General features: G+C 43.7%; 1 protein-coding gene across 2 annotated transcripts in view; it reads right to left on the minus strand.

Moving 5' to 3' along the window:
* KIT (KIT proto-oncogene, receptor tyrosine kinase) overlaps positions 1-22,578 on the minus strand; it is a 156,766-nt gene extending 134,188 nt beyond the window's left edge. For both annotated transcript variants that reach the window (XM_070757138.1, XM_070757139.1), the window contains exon 1: positions 22,438-22,578. In XM_070757138.1, coding sequence (XP_070613239.1) covers positions 22,438-22,495 — 58 coding nt within the window. In that variant the 5' untranslated portion in view covers positions 22,496-22,578. The remainder of the gene's footprint in view (positions 1-22,437) is intronic.
* Between the last annotated feature and the right edge of the window lie 1,204 nt (positions 22,579-23,782).

The following is a 23,782-nucleotide window of genomic DNA, read 5'->3' on the forward strand; positions in this document are numbered from 1 at the left end:
ATTTTTTAAACAATATTCTATTTTTTTCCCCAAATACTATTTTCACATACGTATGAAAATGGTATGGGTCCGAAACAATTACCGTATTTTTGGAGTATAAGACACACTTTAGTTTTTGGGGAGGAAAAAAGGGAAAAGAATCAGCTTATCAGATATTACATACAAATCCAATTAATAATAATAATAATAATAATAATAATAATAATAATAATAATAATAATAATAATAATAATAATATCTGGCTAGCATCCCTGGTCTGGTCAGCTTCAGCACATTATTTTATCCCCTGGTTAGGGCTTTAAAAAACCTTAGTTGCAGAGAGTAACAATGAAAGAGCTTGCAAGCCAATATGAGCTGGGGAAATCATTAGCACCTGGTTAGGGCTGGAAAGAAACATTCGGAGCAAGTAGAGCAATGAAAAAAACCCTGCAAAGACTTAGGGCTTGAAAAACATTCTTTGTAGAGGGTAACAATGAAAGGGCCTGCAAGGTAAGAGCTGGGAAGATCGTTAGCACCTAGTTAGGGCTGGGGGGGAAAAGCTTTGAAAAAACTACAATCAGCCTATAAGATGCATCTGAATTTTAAGCCTCTATTAGGGAGAGCAAAGTTGCATCTTATACTCCGAAAAATATAATATAATCCAAACTGGTAGGGAAAGTAAGTAGATTTCACCGCTGGATTGGCCCAAAGTCAGTCAAGTTGGTTTTTAAGGCAGCATTTGAACTTATTATTATTATTATTATTATTATTATTATTATTATTATTATTATTATTATTTATTGGATTTGTATGCCGCCCCTCTCCGCAGACTCGGGGCGGCTAACAACAGTGGTAAAACAACATGAACAATCCAATTAATAAAAACTAAAAAAACCTTATTATAAAAAAACAAACATACACACAAACATACCATGCATAACTTGTAATAGCCTCCTCCCTTCTAGCCTGGTGCCTTAATCACTAGACCCAACTGGCTGTTTGTGTTTAAAAAAAAAAAGCAAAGTGCTTTTTAGATATGACAGTCAAACTCGGTTTCATTCCTTCAAGCTCTGTATTTACATTGGGTCTTTGTTTAATAGTATCAAGCGAGCTATGAGGAACATCCGTTCTCAGTCACAAGTTGAAGTGCCAAGTTGCAATTACTGCCCACAGGAAAGAAAAGGCCCAGCACATCCGAATACCTTTGTTATCTCTCCTTCCAAACAGCACAAATAATCCGTCATGCTTCCAAATCGAAATGTTTAATTGAAAGGAAGGGGGGGGGGGAACCTTGAAGATGCAAAGCTGAATTCTTTTATCAGAAACCTCTAAATGCCTAATAAAATAGTAAAACTTAAGTACAACAAAGAAACCATCCATTAATAGTGTGCTCATCACAGCTTCATTCTTTAAAAGTAAATTCCAGATGTATGTATGAGATCAACGGAAGGAGGCTGCCCTACTGTCAAGTACATAGTTCAAACAAAGACTCAAGTGAAGAAACAAAACAAGATGACCCAAGTTCCTGTTGCATTCTAAACAATCACACTGATTATGTTACAATTCAGAGATGGAAATGCCAACTTGTTTTTAATGACATAAATATAATCCGTTATGTTCACAGCCAGCTTCTCTTACTAAAAGAATTCAATAAAATCACCATATCGATTGTTGCATTTACATCTAAATAAAAGTTCTCTAAAAATATTCTCTATCCTTCCTATCATTTATAAAGATTTGCCACTACATCACTTTTAGAAAAAGAGGAATAATTCCTTGGTGTTTATCATGCAACCATATTTTTTGTAACCAGGAAGGATAAACCTGCAATCATTCTTAAGACTTGGATTCAAATCCTAACCATATTTACACTCTACGTAAGAACTTAATTCTTTCTGTGACCAGATTTTTAAGTAGAAATGTTTGTAAGTAGAAGCAATTTTTCCCATAGGAATCAATGTAAAAGCAAATAAGGTGTGCAAACCCATTAGAAAAGAAATAAAAGCTTGGAATTTGGGTGGGAGGAGGAGGAGGAGGAAGAAAAGGAGGAGGATAGTCGCTGCCGAAGGAAGAAAGTGAGGTGAGGGGAATAAAAAAAAAATCCAAAATTTTAAGGCTTTAAAAAAAAGGACTATGAGGCGGCGAGGAGAAGCATGCCCCTCCCATACACTCGGCGCGAGGCTGCCTCCCATACACTGCGCAAGAGAGAGAAACCTAGGGGGAATGGCAGGAAACTGGCCAGGCCTTTGTGATGCTCTCAAATTTCCTGGGAATTTTTTCTGGGCTCGGGTTCTTAAGTAGAAAATGGTTCTTAAGAGGCGGCAAAAAAATCTTGAACACCCAGTTCTTACCTAGAAAAGTTCTTAAGTAGAGGCGTTCTTAGGTAGAGGTACCACTGTATTTACAAAATAGTCCTATTGATTTTTTTTTAAAAAGCCCTCTTTCAAGTTAAAGCTCAAAAACCACAGAAAGCTAGAAAGGGCAAGTGTCTTAAAAGCCATCCATCCACTATGGGTGGAATCCGGCAGGTTCTGACAGATTCTAGAGAACCAGTAGTGGAAATTTTAAATAGTTCAGATAGCCTGCAAGTACCACCCCAGAGTGGGGTGGGAATGGGGATTCTGCAATATCCTTCCCCAGGAATGGGGAGAGAATCTCTGATTCTGCGGCTGAGTAATGGACACCATATACTAAGTGGATTTGGCAATGGTAAACTCTGGAACCCTGCCAAACTCCCGCCCGCCACACACTCGGAGCTGGCCTTCAGACAGACCCAGCCGTCACACCTCTCACCCGCCGAGCAGGGTGCCTCATCTCCCTCCTTGCAGCAGACGTGCACCCCGTTCCCTTCGATTTCACAGCATTCCGGCAGTGCCTCTGCCACCCGGGCAGCAGGAGAGGCAGCACCAAGGAGCCCGACACACACGTCCCCCGGCTGAAGATCAAGGAGGCTTTCAAATTAAGAAGAGAAAGAAGTGGAGGAAAACTACACAGTCTTTGGCCCCCTCACAGAGGAGCTTCCCCCGAGGCCTCAGAGGCTCCCACCGACCTGCCAGAAGGTGCTCCAGCTCAGCCAGGCTCACTTCGGAGTCCATGGCTGCCCCCTGCTCATTCAACTTCAAGACTTTGTTGATGAAGCCAGGCCTGGCCTTTGCATTGCTGCCTGCCGCCAATTCAGCTGGGAGGGAGCAGAGGGAGTAGTTTAGGGTGGACTCCACCAATCCCCGTTATTGCCACCCCATCCCATCGCCTCACAAGGTAGAGACCACGGCAAAGCAGACTGCGGAGGGTGCATTAGCCAGGTTGATCATGGCAGTGTGCTGCTCCAAGAAGCCACAATCGGCCGCCAAGCCCAGGGCCAGGAAGCAATACCGGAGCTGGGCCACGTCCAGGGAGAAGCTATGTGGGCCACAGGGAGGAGAGAACGTCAATGGGTACCTCCTTGCTCCCCCTCCAGCCTTCCCACCACTCACCAACACTGCAAAGAGGTCCATGCAGGGCTCTGGCGGCTGCAAAGCATGGCACAAGGGCCAGCAACCACATTGGGATAGTTGCTGGCCAACATTGGCGCCATCTTTGTTTGGGAGGGTTGCCATCGGCTTCTACACCACCAACTCCCCTGAGGCCTGTTACCATGTTGCAGAGAATTGTGGGACCAAAATTATTGTGGAGAGAACAACAAACAGTTGCAGAAAATCTGGAAGGTGGAAAAAACCTCCCTCTTCAGAAAAGACAAACCTATGCCATTTTTGGGGACATATGCCTTCCACGCTTGCCCTGCATTTCCTTGCATTCCAGCTTTGGGTCATCTGCAATTTCTCCAAGTTAAACTCAAATCTTGGCAATTTCAGTTCTACATCCTTGGTTTCTCATCACCTTCCTCCAGGATATTTGTTTGTTTTACTCCCAGTCTATCATATGAACCTTATGTTAACAATCACATTTTCAAACCCAGACAGGTGCTGCTACCTATTAAATATGAAGATCCTTCTTTTATATTGTCAGCCTGTAATAATCCTCCTTGTGTGTTTTTCTACAAGTCTTTCAAAAGAACTGTTCTGAGCACAAGTATTCTCAAGTGATCTGGTACTTCTGAGAAAGCGTACACAAAAGCTAAATATTATTGGCAGATTGTATTAAAGGAAAGCATAATACAGAGAACTCGGTTATCAGTGACACAACCACAGAGATTTTAACCTAGAGTTTGCCAGAAGATATGATCTGTATCTTAGCGTTGGGAAGGACTTTTGTGAGTGAGACGAGCAGTCTCTAAATTTATATATAAATTATAAATATAAATGGGCGTAGTATTCACCTGGCAGAATGGGAACAAATTTGGATGAGAAATACTAAAATGACTAAATCAATAATCTATAAAGAGAAACATCTTTCAGTTGTGGCGAGGGGGGCGTTTGCCCAGGTTCGCCTGGTGCACCAGTTGTGACCCTATTTGGACCAGGAGTCACTGCTCACAGTCACTCATGCCCTCATCACCTCGAGGCTCAACTACTGTAACACTCTCTACATGGGGCTACTTTTAAAAAGTGTTTGGAAACTCCAGATCGTGCAGAATGCAGCTGCGAGAGCAATCATGGGCTTTCCCAAATATGCCCATGTTACACCAACACTCCGCAGTCTGCGTTGGTTGCCGATCAGTTTCCGGTCACAATTCAAAGTGTTGGTTATGACCTATAAAGCCCTTCATGGCACTGGACCAGATTATCTCAGGGACCGCCTTCTGCCGCACGAATCCCAGCGACCAGTTAGGTCCCACAGAGTGGGTCTTCTCCGGGTCCCGTCGACTAAACAATGCCGCTTGGCGGGACCCAGGGGAAGAGCCTTCTCTGTGGCGGCCCCGGCCCTCTGGAACCAACTCCCCCCCGAGATTAGAATTGCCCCACCCTCCTTGCCTTTCGTAAGCTACTTAAAACCCACCTCTGCCGTCAGGCATGGGGGAACTGAGATACTCTTTCCCCCTAGGCCTTTACAATTTTATGCATGGTATGTAGTATGTATGTATGTTTGGTTTTTACTTTAATGGGTTTTTAATTGTTTTTACTATTGGATTATTGTGTATATTGTTCTATTATTGTTGTTAGCCGCCCCGAGTCTCCGGAGAGGGGCGGCATACAAATCCAATAAATCAAATCAAATCAAATCAAATCAAATATGGTATTGTTACTTTCCCTACCAGTTCGCCAATGTGAGTGTGTGCATGCATACACTCGCACACGGGGATTTCTGTGCATGCGCTTTGCTCATGCACACAACCTCAAAACATACCTAAATATGATGGCATACTGCCTGGAAGGGGGAAGGAATCCACCTACAGGTTACCACTACCAGTTTGCCCGAACCGGTCTGAGCCAGCCAAATACCACCTCTGATCTGTATCCTAGATTCAGTGATCTAATCCTACAAACCTAAAAAATCTTTTCCATCCCAGACCCATCATGTACTAGAGTAGAACAAAACCATCCTGGCGCGGCAAGAAGCTGTATTGAATCCGAGAAGACCTACAGCATTTTGGAGGAGCATATGGTACAATACCGGTCTGAAATTCTGAAGAACTGTCATCCTATGCCAGTGATGGTGAACCTTTTTCGGCTCGGGTGCCAAAAGCGCGTGTATGTGAGGTGCCCATACCCATAATGCAATGTGTATGTGTGAGCATGCACAGGAGTGAGGTCATTGGATTATGGGTGTGGGCACGCGCGCATACACGCGCTTTTGGCACCCGAGCCGAAAAAGGTTCACCATCACTGGCATAGGATGACAGTTCTTCAGAAGCCTCTGGACTTCCGGTAGGCCTGTTTTTCACTCTACCCAAGATTCAGGAAAGCCTCCTGAAGCCTGGGAATGGCGAAAAATAGTGTAATGGGCCAACCTGAAGTTCCGGTTGGGCTGTTTTTCACCATCTCCAAGGTTCAGGAGGCTTTGCTAAATCCTGGGCATGGCGAAAAATGGCCAAACAGGCCAACCTGAAGTGCACTTCTGAACTTCCAGTTCGCCTGTTGGGCTGTTTTTCACCATTCTCATGGTTCAGGAGGCTTTCCTGAAGCCTGGAGAGTGGAAACAGCCGAAAAGTAGGTCGAAAAACAGCTGGCTATGTGTGCTGGTGCTGACATAGGGCAACACCACATGTTTCATCTGTCTGAGGTCAGTAAAATGAAGACCCAAATTGTTGGGGGCCACGCCCACAGAACCAGTAGTAAAAAAAATGGATTTCACCACGGCACAGGACTGAAACATAATAATGGTCCCGGAATCCAAACGTATTCCATTTTTGTTTTCTTCAAAAGGACCAGTTTTTTAATTCAATCTCAGGAGAATCAGAAATGTAAACTGTGAATAGAATACCCTACCCTTCGAAACAGAATACCCTATGAAACTAGACTTACAATCCTGGGCCTAGAAAGCTTAGAACTACGACACCTTAAACATGATCTAAGTATTTCCCACAAGATCATATGCTGCAACGTCCTGCCTGTCAATGACTACTTCAGCTTCAACTACAACAACACAAGAGCATATAACAGATTCAAAGTTAATTTCAACCGCTCCAAACTTGACTGTAAACAATACAACTTTAGTAATCGAGTTGTCAAAGCGTGGAACTCATTACCGGAACCCCAACATTTTACTCTTAGACTATCCACGGTTGACCTCACCAGATTCCTTAGAGGTCAGTAAGGGGCATGCATAAGTGCATTAGTGTGCCTTCCATCCCGTCCTATTGTCTCTCCTATATCTCATACAGTGTTCCCTCGCTTTTCGTGGGGGGATGCGTTCCGAGACCGCCTGTGAAAGTCGAATTTCCGCAAAGTAGAGATGCGGAAGTAAATACACTATTTTTGGCTATGAACAGTATCACAAGCCTTCCCTTAACACTTTAAATCCCTAAATTGCAATTTTCCATTCCCTTAGCAACCATTCAGATTATTACTCACCATGTTTATTTACTAAAGTTTATTAAAAAAAATATTTATTAAAGGCAGACGAAAGTTTGGAGATGACATATGACGTCATCGGGTGGGGAAAACCGTGGTAGGGAAAAAACCCGCAAAGTACTTTTTAATTAATATTTTTTAAAAACCGTGGTATAGACTTTTCGCGAAGTTCAAACCCGCGAAAATCGAGGGAACACTGTATATCTTTTCTTCTATTCCTATATCCTTTCTCTATTCTTTCATTGATATATTTTATTCCTATATCTTATTCCTATATTCTATATCTTTATTCCTATATTTTATTCCTATATCTCTTCTATTCTTTCTCTGATATATTTTACTACGAGTATATTCTCTATAACCTTCATTGTGTATTGGACAAAATAAATTAATTAATTAAAAATAAAATAAAATTCAGGAGATTAAGAAGTGGGAAACATAATTTTTTTGGGGGAAAAGAAAACCCTGAAGATGATGTGAGAATAACTGCATTTCAATAAATCATGAACTGCATATTTTCTCTCTCTCTCTCTGTGTATTTTTTTTAAAAAAAAATAAAGGTTCCTTTCAGGATATTGGAGATAATTTCCTCTTGTCCTTTCAGAATTGCTAAAAGAGACTTGAGGAAGTGAGTCAAAGTCCTGAAAGATGTTTGTACTATATTATAAAGAAAAACAACATCTGTAGAATGGTATACAAATATAAAGAATAAGGCTGCATGGGATAGAGAACTGAAAATTACAGAAGTAAGAAGGAAAATATCTACTTGTAGTACTTTGTCGTGCAATATTAATCAGAGTTATTTGAAATAAAATTTCAGGGACGCTCTGAACATTTCCATTTATAAAATGTTTGATCTATAAATTAATATTCCAGCATGAGACTACCTGGAATGCAGCCGGCTTGACTTGGAGCTGGAAGCCAAAACAGAAGAATGTAAACTTGTATTAAACGTTGTCATTTTGGAATAAAAGGGATGAACAATGCCAGATTTGATTTAAATTATTCCAAGTACTTTGGTACAGATGATGTTTTTACTGTTTATTGATGGAAGTATTTGTGCTGTGATTTCTGATTCTACATCTGCTCATACCTTAATAAATCGCACTGAATTCAGCAGCATTGACTTTTGAGTGGGGCAAGATAATATAGCACTTTTAACACACATACACACACAAATGGGGGAGGGAGAGTGCGTGCATGTTTTTATAGGGCTCACAAGAAAAGCAGATTCTACAGATCAGCAATAGCCTAGCATTTTGGGTCAAATGTTCCAAATCTAGCATCTATGATAGGAAATTTCTACAAATGCTGTCCTATATACTGTTCCTACAACAACACATTGTGACTGTGTGAAACCGCATTGCTTTGCTTCTTCAGGTGTCTTGATCGTCAATGTTCCAGGTAGCATCCAAGCTAAATCAGAGTCCAAGTCAAAGTACTCCTCAAAGTTCCAATTTATTGCCGGAGCCATCCTGGCACCTAAACTGGGAAACCTGAATCTGAGTTTCCCACCGAGTTGAAAGTTCACTCACATCCTTTGTTGCCCACCCACAAACTTGTCACGTTGCCCACTCAGATTGTGCCAGTGTGGCCAGTCCTCCTTCCGTTTCCACACAGGTGGGTGGGCATAGGATGGCCTTGAACCACTCAAAATAATGCTTTGTGGCTGCATCTGTCCCCTCATAAATATCACTCCTCCCAAATTCCTATAAACATCAGGCTCCTATAGATACTGTGGCAAGCTGTTAATTTATCATCAACTTCTGCACCGGCTTGACATTGACTGGTCACTGAACTGAAGCAGTGTCAGGATGCAGAAATGTGCATGGCTGTAGGAATAGTTGGATGGATGGATGGATGGATGGATGGATGGATGGATGGACCTGAAAGCTACACCCTGTTTTAGATTCCAGGTTGGTGCAGGAGGCTTTTCAGGCCCAAAACAAGGTGCAGGGGGACCTCACATAGCGCCCCCGTGCTCTATTTTGTTTACCAGTTGGTGCGGGTGGCAGAAATGCAGTAGAAAGGTAGGGGGCACTGCGGAGGGAACTTCCGGATATCGGGGAAGTCATGGATGGCAGAAATGGAGTAGAAAGGTAGCGAGTGCTGGGGAGGGGATCTTCCGGATATCAGGGAAGTCACAGGTGGCAGAAATGAAGTAGAAAAGTAGAGGGCGCTAGGGGGGGAACCTCCAGATTTCGGGGAAGTCATGGGTGGCAGAAATGATGTAGAAAGGTAGGGGGCACTAGGGGGAAACCTCCTGATATCGAAGCCATAGGTGGCAGAAATGGAGTAGGAAGGTAGGCAGGGTGTCCAGGGGGGGAAGCATTTTGAAATTCTCTGAATATTTCCCTGACATTTCCTTGTAACTTGCGATCTAGTTAAGGTGCAGTCGTAGATGACATCATACCAAATGACTAAGCTGTGGAGAAATATCGATAGCTGAGGAAGCAAGTTGTTGCCACAATTATGCTCATTTTTGCTTGACTCTGCTAGGCAGCGCGATCCTTTTTTCTCTCCATGATTTTTCCCTGACTTTTAAACATTTTAATACAGTTTGTGTTTTTCCCCCTGATTTATTCCGTTTTTTTCACAAATTCCCTGATAATTCCCTGATATTTCCCAAACCGCTGATTTCCCCGATAATTTCCTGATTTCCCTGTTTTCCAGGTTTCCTGGACACCCTGGGTAGGGCGCACTAGGGGGGAACCTACGGATATCAGGGAAGTCACGGGTAGCAGAAAGGAAGTACAAAGGCAGGGGGCAGGGAACTTTGGAGATCAGAGAATCCCCTGCCCCCACGTATGCGCAGCAGAGACCCAAAGACCAGCTGACTGGCAGGAGGCACACACATACATGCGCGGTTGAGCTGGGCTGGAGAAACAACTGGCGTGCCAGCAGAATGGGCTCTGGGGTCAACCTATGGCATAGGTTTGCCATCACAGTACTATCAGATGCCAATTCTCAATTAGAAAGAGTGAAGCCAAACAATAAATCAAGAACCCAAACTTCATGTAAACGTCTGCCTTGTGTTTCCTTAGGTAAAGATCTATTACAGCAGTGAATATCTCTCAAATTCGTGTTTCCCAGTATTAATAAATTAATCCCATGTGCGTCTCTCTCAGCAAAAACAAGCAAGTGGTACTCAAAAGTTATCTGATGTCAGTATGCAAGTAAACAAAGAATAGAAAGCAGAAATAACCACTCCAATAAACCCTTGTGTAGTACCATAATGAGTACATTAATGAGTTTTGATCTTCCAAAAAAGCTATTAGGTCTGGATATGGTATCCCAAATTTTCCTTAGAAAATGTGATGTGTACCAGTGAACTTCCGGTTGGAGGGTTTCCTGAAACCTGGGAAGAGCAAAAATGGCTGAAAAGAAGGCCGAAAATCAGCCAGCGCATTTATTAATTTATTTATTGGATTTCTATGCCGCCCCTCTCCGAAGACTCGGGGCGGCTTACAACATACAAACAACAGTAAATTACAATAAAACCAATCCAATTAAATTAAAATTGCATAGCAATCTAAAATCCCTAATGATTATTAAAAATCAATCACACCCATTCGTAGAGCAATCATACAATCATTTTTTGGCCAGGGGCTAAGATCTAATCGGCCCAAGCTTGATGACATAATGAGTATTAAGACTCTTACGAAAGGCGAGGAGGGTGGGGGCAGTATGAATCTCCAGGGGGAGTTGATTCCAGAGGGCCGGGGCCCCCACAGAGAAGGCTCTTCTCCTAGGCCCCGCCAAATGACATTGTCTAGCTGACAGGACCTGGAGACGGCTGACTGTGTAGGACCTAACCAGTCGCTGTGACTCATGTGGCAGTGTGCTAGAGCTGGCTAAGGGCAATGCTTTGTGTGCCCTCAGATATGGCTCCAAATGTCACCTAAGGCACGCGTGCCATAGGTTCGCCATCACTGGTATAGGGTCTCCTGCTTTGTACAGAGGGCTGGACTAGAGGATCTCTAAAGTCCCTTTCAACTCTATTGTTCTGTTCCGTTATTCTGTCAACACCAGGACTCTTAGACAAAGGCCATGGAAGGATTCCAGATATTTTACTTCTAACACACTCTGGAAGGCTTAATTTGGGGAAATAGAATCTAAATCCTAATTGATATACGAGGGTCGCTCAGAAAGTAATGCACCACATTTTTTTCTCAGCCTACAGTAATGGTACAAATGCGAAACTTTAGATATACATTATTTGAATTGTCAGGAGTGCATGTGTACATTTTGTGTCTCTTCAGACAGATAGTGTAGCTGCAGCACTGTTTCGAAATGGTGTCTGTACGTGATGTACGTTACAAGCAGTGTGTCATCATTGAATTTCTCACTGCGGAGACAGAAACTGTTGGGAACATTCACAAATGTTTGTGTACAGTTTATGGAGAATCTGCAGTCGACAGAAGTACGGTTAGTTACTGGGCACAGAGGATGAGACCATTACAGAAGTGGCTTTGTGACCAGAACAAGGAGTGGTACCTCCCCTCCGCCCAGATATCCGTACTACTCCCACCCTATTGGCCTTCCAAAAGGCTGTGAAAACCTGGTTTTGCCAGCAGACCTTGGAGCCCTGAATGCTACCATATTGTCATGGCTGAATTATGATTGTTTTGGTATGTATGTTTATTTGCTTGGACAGTTTTATTTGGTTTTATTATGGAGTTTTACTGTTTCTAAGCATTTAATATTTGACTTTTTACTATTGTATTGTATTTTATATTGTTGTAAACCGCCCTGAGTCCGGGTGTCACGTGATCCCCTTTTGCCACCTTTGTTAGCCGCCCCGAGTCTACGGAGAGGGGCGGCATACAAATCCAAGAAAGGAGGGAAGGAAAGAAGGAAGGAAGGAAGGAAGGAAGGAAGGAAGGAAGGAAGGAAAGAAAGAAAGAAAGAAAGAAAGAAAGAAAGAAAGAAAGAAAGAAAGAAAGAAAGAAAGAAAGGTTACTCACTTAGCCATTGCCATTCACATAACAACATTATAGCAATAGCATTTAGACTTACTGTATATTGTATTTTATATTGTTGTAAGCCGCCCTGAGTCCCACAGGACTGGGTGGCATATAAATCAGTTAAATTAAATTAAATTATATTAAATGAATATCACCTCCATTTAACTCCTTTGGGTTCTTATTCTTGATTTCACTTCCACCAGCAGTTGCTATAGCAGCCTCTGCTGAAAGACCAGATGTCAATTGTAATCTAGTAATAGCAGCTTGCTCTAGTACACCAGATTTTCAAGGCTCGCCTAACTGCTGTGTGGGGCGAGGAAACCTGTTTCTAAAGACTTTCAAGAGGCAACATGGGGAAGTCTGTCACCTTATCTGCGGACTCCGCTATCACTAACGCCATATTTCTCCAGCTACCTCTGGGTTGCACAGATACTTTGTTTGTTGCCTTTTTTTTTTCCTTCAAAAGGAACATAACGTTTGTCTTCAGTTGCCTCTTGAAGCTAATAAGCAGAGCATGATTGAGATTGTCTTTTGCCCCCACCAAAGATAGAACAGCTCATAAAGTTATTTGGACCCCATCCAAACAATGGCTAGCAGTTTCGCCTGCAACTTGTATCAATCACAAGATATCCTTAAACCACTGGTTGTCAACCTTTCTAATGTTGCGACCCTTTAGTACAGTTTCTCATGTTGTGGTGACCCCCAACCATAAGTCTAGTGCCAATTCTCCCAACAGAGCTTTAAGCTGATTGGCAGGAAGATCAGAGGGACACCCCCACTGTAAACGCCTGATTGGTCAGATTGTAAAAATATGTTCCAAGGCACCAGAATAGAAGCTTTAGTTCCAAACACTATGGGAAATCTGTCTTTCCCATAGTCTAAGGTGACCCCTGTGAAATGGCTGGTTGACCCCTCAAAAGGGGTCCCGACCCTCAGGTTGAGAACCACTGCTTTACACAAATCTGAAAGATTTCCACTACAAGCACAAGAACCAAAGTTGTTGTTGTTGTTGTTGTTGTTATTATTATTATTATTATTATTATTATTATTATTATTATTATTAATTTATTTATTAGATTTGTATGCCGCCCCTCTCCGCAGACTCGGGGCGGCTCACAGCAACAATAGAAACAATATACAGTATTACAAATCTATTAATTAAAAAATCATTTAAAAACCGCTTATTAAAAAACAAAACATACACACAAACATACCATGCATAACTTGTATAGGCCTGGGGGGAAAGGAATATCTCAATTCCCCCATGCCTGACGACAGAGGTGTGTTTTAAGGAGCTTGTGAAAGGCAAGGAGGGTGGGGGCAATTCTAATCTCTGGGGGGAGCTGGTTCCAGAGGGTCGGGGCCGCCACAGAGAAGGCTCTTCCCCTGGGTCCTGCCAGATGACATTGTTTAGTTGACGGGACCCGGAGAAGGCTGACTCTGTGGGACCTAACTGGTTGCTGGGATTCGTGCGGCAGAAGACGGTCCCGGGGGGTATTCTGGCCCGATGCCATGAAGGGCTTTTTAGGTCATAACCAACACTTTGAATTGTGACCGGAAACTGATCGGCAACCAATGCAGACTGCGGAGTGTTGGTGTAACATGGGCATACCTAGGGAAGCCCATGATGGCTCTCGCAGCTGCATTCTGCACGATCTGAAGTTTCTGAACACTTTTCAGAGGTAGCCCCATGTAGAGAGCATTACAGTAGTCGAACCTCGAGGTGATGAGGGCATGAGTGACTGTGAGTAGTGAGTCCCGGTTCAGATAGGGCTGCAACTGGTGCACCAGGCGAACCTGGGCAAACGCCCCCCTCGCCACAGCTGAAAGATGGTTTTCTAAAGTAAGCTGTGGATTGAGGACCCTCTCTGAGGGGGTCAGTAATTCCCCCCCCCAGGGTGATGGACGGACAGATGGAATTTAACCTTACTAAAAAGCTTTTAACCCTATATTTGCATGTGATCATAAGACACATGTGGGACACTGAAAGGAAAGGTATTATAAGGCTGGGAACAGTCTCTGAGACAGGATTCCTGCCTACAATCCACAATAGGATTGTTCATAAGGACTTTTGAGAGCATTTATTTTTCTTTAATATTGAAAAGGGTAGAAATTGGGTAAACTATGCACCTCAATGAATGAAAGCTCTTGACAAACACTGTCTCTCCATTGTGGGTCCAATGGGCACAAGGTTTACACCAATGGAAGGTCTTTTGATTCAATCCTGCGTCAACTGAGGGCCAGAATAATACTTTTTTCCCCTTCAAATCTGAAGCACCAGGAAGCCCTGATTTTCTTCTTCAGATTTGAAGGTGGGGGAAAGCATTTTAGAGCATGTGGAGCTCTCAGGAAGCACCTGCCTGCAATTCCTTCAAGCAGCTGCAACTATTTCTGACGCGGCACAATCCTGGGAAAGGATGCATTTGGTTTAAAGAGTTTGGAAGACGTTTAGCATATCCACATCCTATCATCACGAAGCCTTTTGACCGCAAGCCTTTGTATCACCCTAATGCACATCAACCTTTGAAAAGTGTTCGGAAACTTCAGATCGTGCAGAATGCAGCTGCGAGAGCAATCATGGGCTTCCCTAAATATGCCCATGTCACACCAACACTCCGCAGTCTGCATTGGTTGCCGATCAATTTCTGGTCACAATTCAAAGTGTTGGTTATGACCTATAAAGCCCTTCATGGCATCGGACCAGGATATCTCCGGGACCACCTTCTGCCGCACGAATCCCAGCGACCGGTTAGGTCTCACAGAGTTGGCCTTCTCCGGGTCCCGTCGACTAAACAATGTCGTTTGGTGGGAGCCAGGAGAAGAGCCTTCTCTGTGGCGGCCCGGACCCTCTGAAACCAGCTCCCCCCGGAGATTAGAACTGCCCCCACCCTCCTTGCCTTTCGTAAATTTCTTAAGACCCATCTCTGCCATCAGGCATGGGGGAACTGAGGTATCTCCCCCGGGCCTATACAGTTTATACATGGTATGTTTGTGTGTATGTTTGCTTTTAATAATGGGGTTTTTAGTGTTTTTTAAATTATTAGATTTGTTCTTACATTGTCTTTGTTGTTGTTGTGAGCCGCCCCGAGTCTACGGAGAGGGGCGGCATACAAATCTAATAAATAATAATAATAATAATAATAATAATAATAATAATCATCATCATCATCATCAATACATTTGCTGCCTTTACAAATACCTCTGTAGTTCAAACTATGCAATACTACAATTCCTAAAATGATAAATGAATTGCTGTGATCCTACTACATCAGGGGTCCCCAACCTGTGGTTCATGGACATGCCAGAAACCGGGGTGCAAGCGAAGCCCCATCCATGGGATGCAGCTTCCCTTTAGTCTGCGTGAAAACTTCTCCCCATGGAACTAGTCCCTGGTACCCCAAAGGTTTGGAGGGTATGCTGCCCTATGTGAATTAAATTAATGATGTTGCTGTTGCAAAGGTTAAGCAATGAATGAGTGCACCGCTTCCATTTAATAATTACATTTTAATCTATTTAATCCTTAAAACTTTGCACTACAGCCAACTACTCACAACTATTCTCCCCAAACAAAATGAAGTGACAAGTTTGGGCAGTGTTCTTATTGTCTCTGCATAAGCCGATTTTAAAAGGTTGTGGCCATGGTCATCCTAAATCTTTTATTTTATTTATTTATTTTATTTTGTCCAATACACAATAATACACAATGAGGGTAGTAGAGGACACTTTCAAGGGAAATGGGTGTGAAAATTAGAGAAGGAATAGAAGAGAGAGTATAGGATAAGATAAATCTCATTTGTAAAAGCCCTGTTATAATGGAATGGAAGCCAGTTTAATTCTGGAAGAAAAAATATCATTTTCCCAAAGATGTTTTTTTCAAGAGGCAACTGGATTTTCTGGTTTTTGAAGATGTTTCACTTCTCATCCAAGAAGCTTCTTCAGGTCTTTTCTTCTCAGAAAAGTCCAGTTGCCTCTTGAATAAGCACCTTTGGGATAACTTCTGCATGACTGAACATCTCCATAGACAATAATGCTCACCACTGCTAATTTAATTGATGGACTGATCTCTGAAACTGCTTGTACTAATGCTGCAATTATGCAAACAGTGATGTTGTATTAAGGGGGCAGCTGTCTGTGCACCCAGAGCTATCACAAAACCTCTTTCCCCCATAATTCTAATTGTAACCTAGAACATAGTTATCCAACCTTTTGGTTTGCTGAATGAAGGAAAATTGCTTTCAGCTACATATTTATTTTATTCATTGAAAAAAACTTATATGGCTGCCCAACTCATTTTCAATGATTCCGGGCACCTTACAAAGATGAAATAAATAATATTGTTAATGTCTATAAAAAAACAAACTTGATTATTTTTATTTTTAAACAGGCCAATTCATTATTGTGCTAAAAAAAAATCTGTTCTAACCCAAATAATGAAACAATAACATTTGGCTAGTATTGTACAGTGCTTCTCAATTATTTTCTGTTACATTCTCTCCCCCCAGGTAGAAGTATACATTTTGCGCAGCCCCAACTCTCTGCCGAAACCATTGTTTGCAATATTCAGGACGTTTTCACTGAAAAAACTCAAGCGACTTATCAGCGTGATTGAGGTGTAATGTTTTAAGCGACGCCTTAATTTATTTGGCTTCATGCTGTCCACTGCCAACATTTTTAGACACAGTAAACATACCGGTCTTTCCTCGTCTCCCACCGTAGTCACAGTGAAGCCAGGCGCTACATACGCTTCATCATATTTCTTCATCTTAGCTTTCGGGAGACTTACGTTTGTTTCATTATCTTCGTCTCTCTCCTCCTCTTTTCATCCCTGTTAAATATGTTTCCATGGTGTCTCTTAAGGTTTTGGTATATGCACTTCATATCTCCTACTCTGTGCTGTGTGCTATTGTTTGGTGCAAAACCCGCCTACTCCCTGCAGCAAAATAAAGCATGTTCCCTGGGGTCACGCTTCCCCCCAAGGTCACTCTGCGTCCCCCCTAAGGGGGGGCTGCCCCACTATTTGAGAAACACCAGGTTAGTAAAACACAAATGACATCTCCCTAAAGGCAGCTTTGATTTTTGACTCAAAGTTGTTCTTAAATTATGTATACAGTGATCCCTCGAGTTTCGCGTCCTCGAGCATCGCGAAAGGGCTATATCGCTAGTTTTCAACCCGGAAGTAAACTCCACCATCTGCGCATGCGTGCCTTTTTTCTATGGCCACGCATGCGTAGATGGTGGAGTTTCCCGCCGGGCAGATAAGCTGCTGGGCGGCTTCCCTGGGTCTTCCCCCTCTTGCCCCGGTAAGACCCCAGCGGCGGCGTGAGCAACGGCGTGGGCGGGCGGGCGGCACGCGCGGGGACACCCCAGCTCCGCTTCCCAGCTGGGAAGCGGCCCCAGCAACAGCGTGGGCGGGCGGGCGGTGCGCGCGCGCTTGGGGAAACCCCAGCTCCGCTTCCCAGCTGGGAAGCAGCCCCAGCAACGCGCGCACGCTTGGGGACATCCCAGCTCCGCTTCCCAGCTGGGAAGCAGCCCCAGCAACGCGCGCGCGCTTGGGGAAACCCCAGCTCCGCTTCCCAGCTGGGAAGCGGCCCCAGCAACAGCGTGGGCGGGCGGCACGCACGCGGGGAAACCCCAGGCGCGAGCAACGGGGTGGGCGGGCGACGGTGGAAGTAAAAACACCATCTGCGCATGCGCAGATGGTGTTTTTACTTCCGCACCGCTACTTCGCGAAAAATCGATCATCGCTTGGGGTCCTGGAACGGAACCCTCGCGATGATCGAGGGACCACTGTACTCATAAATGTAGAACAATAATAGAATGAACCTTTTCTAGTCCAACCCCTTGGTCAACCAGAAAACCCGCTACTATTCCAGAGAAATGGCTGTCCAGTCTCTTGTTAAAAACTTCCAGTGATGCAGCACCCACAACTTCTGAAGACAAGCCGTTCCACCGTTAATTTCTCCTTAGTTCTAGGTTGGTAGGTAGGCTGATTTATTTATTTGACTTCTATGCCACCCAATCCTGAAGGTTGGTTCTCTCCTTGATTAATTTCCATCAATTCCTTCTTGTCCTGCCGTCAGATGTTTTGGAGAATAGGTTAATCCGCCCTACTTTGAGGGAGACCCTCTACTTTGGGGGAGCAATGCTATCATGTCACCCCTAATCCTTTCACTTGATGAGACATATCCAATTCTTCCAACTGTTCTCCATTATGTTTTATGCTCCATTATGCTTTTTGAAAAGCTGTGAAGACCTGGCTTTGTCGACAGGCCTGGGGCCATGAACTCTAACATCAGATGTGCCCGAATTTATTTATTTATTACTTAGATTAGAATTATGTTTGGCTGATACATATGTTTGTTAGATTGATTTTTTGGGATTTATAATTGATGTTCAACTTCATTTTATTATTGTACTATTGCATTATTTTTTTAATTGTTGTAAGCAGCCTTGAATCCTACGGGATTGGGCGGCATAGAAGTCGAATACAGTGGTACCTCTACTTAAGAACGCCTCTACTTAAGAACTTTTCTAGATAAGAATGGAGTGTTCAAGATTTTTTTGCCTCTTCTTAAGAACCATTTTCTACTTAAGAACCCGAGCCCGGAAAAATTTCCCAGGAAATTTGAGAGCGGCACAAAGGCCCAGCCAGTTTCCTGCCATTCCCTCTGGGTTTCTTTATCTGGCGCAGTATATGTCAGGCAGCCTCGCGCCGGGTATATGGGAGGCGCGTGCTCCTCCTCACCGCCTCAGAGTCCATCTTTTTTTTTAAAGCCTTAAAGTTTTGGATTTTTTTGATTCCCCTCACCTCACCTTCTTCTTTCGGCAGCGATTGTCCTCCTTCTCTTCCTCCTCCTCCTCCCACCCAAATTCCGAGCTTTTATTTCTTTCCTAATGGGTTTGCACACATTATTTGGTTTTACATTGATTCCTATGGGAAAACTTACAAACTTTTCTATTTAAGAACCTGGTCACGGAACGAATTAAGTTCTTAAGTAGAGGTACCACTGTAAATTAAACATTAAATTAAATTAAATTTAGCCTCCAGGCCCATAATCACGTTTGTTGCTCTTCTCTGCATTCTTTCCAGTGTCTCTTTTTTTGCACTTTGGTGACTCACAATAAATAGCAGTTTTAGTGCCTCTTCCCAACTGCATAAAGAAAGTGTCATGCAAACTATCTTCACAGAGGTATCCAAAAGCAGGAAAATTTCAATACAATGCTCCGGATGAATTGAGCAGAAAGGTCTTTGTGAGCCCAGATCTACCTGAGGCCAGGTAAATCCTCCCCACTCCCCAGTGATGGGCTACCAAAATTTTTACTACCACACTGTGGGCTTGGCTTATGCATTTTTCTTCAACATCTTTCAGTGCAAATTGTGTGCTCTTGGGTGGAGCTCCCAAATTTTGGTCAAAATTTACTACGTTCCTGACCGTACCCATAGGAGTCCATCACTGCCCATCCCCCAAACAATTCATGTATCTTTCAACACTAGATAATGCAGAATGAATAAAATCAGTTACAAATTATGTATCATCCATTATCTGCATTTTCAGGGCTGTTGAAAATTCTTTTTTCACACTCTCTTAGACCACAAAAACTTGATATAGTGATATGTGGGCCACAAGCCCAGTCCTGGGTAAAGAGATTGATACTCCTGCCTTGTAAATAAGCATAAATCAGCTCACCTAGCGGAAAAGGAGAGAGAGAACTTGCAAGGGCTTATTAGCATAAGCAACTTCACAACAGAATAGGAGAGGTGAATGAGAATAATTATGATTAATGTCTCCTCTCTGTGGCAAATTCTGAAACTGCAGTTACATATCCTACAACTCCACTCGCCATCCATCAAAATCTATACCTTTAGCCCTTCCTTGGGATGTGTATAGTATTTTTAAGGAACTCATCGGAACATTCCAACATTAATATTTTTTTGGAAATAAAACCAACGAAGGTCTGCAAAGTAATTGCGGAATTATCTTTTAGGCAGGTTACCTAGAAAGTAGAATAGCGAGGCACAGCACACATAATGGTGTTATGCACAAAGTATAACACTACACTCAGTGCGCTTAGGAGTTTTTGTAATGCTATACAGATGACCAAAGTTATTACTATTACTTTTTATTTGTATCACTGAATTTTATTTGCAGTGATTGTTGAAGGGAGTTGTTTACTGGAGAGGAAAAAAACCCAATAATTTCACGGCACTGCAACTAAAATAATTGTGTTTTGTGGCATTTCAGACATGTGCCAACATTCAGCGGTGTGATTTAAAAAAAAAAAAGTTTGGATATGGCTAAAAGAGCAACATAGATAATCTATCGATCAAATATGATTTAAAAAATAACTGAGAGGAAGTCTAATCTATCAAACCAGGGAGCAATTTAAACATACTGGCACTTTGGTTCCCAGCAGTGAGTAGTACACAACTATTGTCCTATGCATGAGCCCCCTTTCAGCCTACACTGGAAAGAAGTTTGAGGCAACAAGCTCAAAGCTAGTTCTTGCATGAAACTGTTAATATGCAGGATTAATTGTGCACGGTGCAAACAAGCTTTTTAAACAGCAGCCAGAAGGGTAGTAGTGTAAATCCACTCAAATCACTATCTCAATTCAGTTAGTAACCAAAAAACTTGCAAAAATCAAGAGACTTGTAATAGCTCCCCTCAATTTCTGTCTCTCTGCAACCTTTAAAGCAAAGTTTTCCTGCATCCATTCACTCTTAAATAATGCCACCTCTTCCCCCCACCCCCAACTGGGACTACCCAAACTCACAAACTTTGAAAACACTGCTGCTCGTTTCAAATCAAACTGGGCAGGGCAATCCTATACAAGTCTTGAGAATTCAATTTTTACGGAATTACATGGAGCACACCGCCCGATTAAGGGAGGAGAAGACTATAAAAGATACAGGTTATGCATTTGAAAAAAAAAACAGTTTTAGCAGAGCAGGAAAGCTACGCACTTCATTTAATTGGGTGAAAACAGCACCAGGTTCAGTTCTAGCTAAGCCTCGGTCCTTTGCATATTACTCTTCAACGAAATAAAGGAAAGCGAAGCTTAGTAGCCACGCAGAGATTGAAGGGATAGGATGGAGGTACGTAGTTCCTACACGTTTTCCGTGTAAAGTTGTGGGTGTGTTTTTTCCTCGTTTTCAGATCCCTGGGAAAACAGTAAGATTCCAGGAGGCGCAGATTGGACTCCTGCACACACTACACTTACGATCCAACTTACTTTAAAAAGTAACGCAAAAGCGGCGGAGCGTGAGAGTAACGCAAACTTCCACCTCTGGGCTCGCAATCGCTTTATTAAGGGATTTGGGGGGAAAGAAACGCGCATTCGAGAATGAATCTAGGAGCTGTTTGGCTTTAAAATACAGCATTTGTAAATGAAGAGAAAGGAGAGAGAGAGGGAGAAGGAGATAGAGAGAGGGTTAGGGGGGAAGAAAGAGAAAGAAGGGGAGAGAAAGAGGGAGACCGAAAGAGGAAGGGAAAGAGAGAAAGAAAGAAATGGGGAGAGAATGGGAGCGAGAGAAAGAGAAAGGAGGGAGAAAAAAGGAGAGAGAGAAAGGGTGAACTAGGGAGAGAGAAAGAAATGGGGAGAGGAGGGAGAGGGAAAGAGAAAGAGGGAGGAAACAGAGGGAAAGAAAGAATGAAAGGGGGAGAGAGGAGGGAGAAATAGAGGGAAGGAGAGAGAGAAAGGGGGAAGAAACAGAGGGAAAGAAAGAATGAAAGGGGGAGAGAAAGAGAGGTGGGAGGAATAGAGGGAATGAGGGAGAAAGAAATGGGGAAAGAGAAAGGGTGGAAAAAGAGGGAACGAGAAAGGGGGAAGGAGAAATAGAGGGATAGAGAAAGAAATGTCCAGACAAAAGGAAAGAGGGAAAGGGTGAGAAATGGAGGGAAAGAAAGGGGAGAGAAAGAGAAGGGGAAATAGAGAGCGAAGGAGGGGGAAATGGGGAGAGAAAAGAAAGAGAGGGAAAGGGGGAGAAAGAGAGAGAGAAAGAAAGGAGGAGAGAGAGAAAGAGCGGGGGAAATAGAGAGCGGAGGAGAGGAAGAAATGGGGAGAGAAAAAGAAAGAGAGGGAAGGGGGGAGAAAGAGAGAGAGAGCGAGGTTGACAGAAATAAAGAAAGGGGGAGAGAGAAAGAGAGGGGAGAAAGAGAGAGGGGGAAATGGGGAAAGAAAAAGAGAAAAAGAGACGGAGAGAGACAGAGAGATAACCAACCAGCTACGCAACTGAGAAATCCAACGAAACCCCCGGAGCCGAAACTGAACCGATTTGCCGACTAAAAATTCGCTCGGACATTAAAATGCGCCTCTTTCCCAGCCTGAACTGCACCCGCCTCTCTGCATTCCCCTCTATATACCTCCGCCTAACCTGAGGCCGGGGGCGGTGGAGGGGGGGGCATATTGTTATCCCCATTGCTCCTCAATGGGGGCCATTCCCTTCATTCTGGGGGGGAGAGAAGCGCCAAACCCTGCGCGGTTCTCCACCTCCGCCCGGGCGCTTTCCACCTGGAGCCGCCGCCGCTCGATTTGCCCACCTGTTGATGCGCCTAGGAGCGCCAGCAAAACCAGCCTCAGCGCCCAGCGGCCTCCCATAGCCGAGCCGGTCCGCGCGGGCCGGGAGAGAGAAATCCACTCCGAAGCTTCACCTTCTCAGAGGCGCGAGCCTCCCCCTCACCTCAAAAGGCGCAACACGCGCGTCTGCCGGAGCCCCGCGCGCGGACCCGGCCCCCTCCTCCTCCGCCCCCTCCTCCGGCCACGCCCCTTCCCCCTCCTTCTCCGGCAGCCCACTGGCTCCGCCGGACCAGATTCACAGCTTTGCGCCCGCGGGAGGGAGGCTTTGAGGAGGGGGGCTTTGGGAAGGGGGGTCAGGAGGGGGCGGGGCTTGCCGGGAAGTCCTGAGGTGCCGCTTTTTGAGCTTCGACGGCCTTCCGAAAACTTCCCTCGTTTTTTGTTTCCTCAGGATTAGATGGAGGGATAAAAAGATTTTTAAAAATTGGCCCACAAAGAAGAGTTGAATTCACACATAGTCCTCGACTGACGGCAGAGGGTTTATTGACCGTTGGAAACGGTTAGGACACCCCTCGGAAAAAATGGATTTTTCACACCTTTTGTTTTAACAACCGTGGATGGTCAGAAGGAAGTCCATTGGGTTTTTTTTCTCCCTCAGGATTGAAGGGAGGGATGAAAGAAAGAAAGACAGACCACCTGGTGCACAAACAAGAGTTGAATTCACGCATAGTCCTCACTGACGACAGTGCGTTTACTAACAGTTGGAAGCAGTTAGGACACACCCCTCGAAAATGGGATTTTTCACACCTTTATTTTTAACAACCATCAATGGTCAGAAGTGAAGTCCATCGTTTTTTGTTTCCTCAGGGTTGAAGGGAGGGATGAAAGAAAGAGAACCTGGCCTACAAATAAGAATTGAATTCACGCATATTCCTCACTGATGCCAGTGCGTTTACTAACCGTTGGAAGCGGTTAGGACACACCCCTTGAAAAAAGGGATTTTTCACACCTTTATTTTTCGCAACAGTGGATGGTCATAAGCGAACGTCCATCGTTTTTTGTTTCCTCCAGATTGAAGGGAGGGATAAAAAAAAGAAAGAAAAACGACCTGGTCCGCAAAGAAGAGTTACACATTCACATAGAATTCACTCCAGTGCATTTATTGACCGTTGGAAGCGGTTACGACACTCCTTAAAAAAGGGATTTTTCACATCTTTTGCTCTGAAGCGAACTTCCATCATTTTTTGTTTCCTCAGTATTAGAGGGAGGTAAAGAAAGAAAGAAAGAAAGAAAGAAAGAAAGAAAGAAAGAAAGAAAGAAAGAAAGAACTAACTACAAATAAGAGTTGAATTCCACATACCGGTAGTCCTT

This window comes from Erythrolamprus reginae, chromosome 7, assembly GCF_031021105.1.
Source record: "Erythrolamprus reginae isolate rEryReg1 chromosome 7, rEryReg1.hap1, whole genome shotgun sequence".
NCBI classification, from domain to species: domain Eukaryota; kingdom Metazoa; phylum Chordata; class Lepidosauria; order Squamata; family Dipsadidae; genus Erythrolamprus; species Erythrolamprus reginae.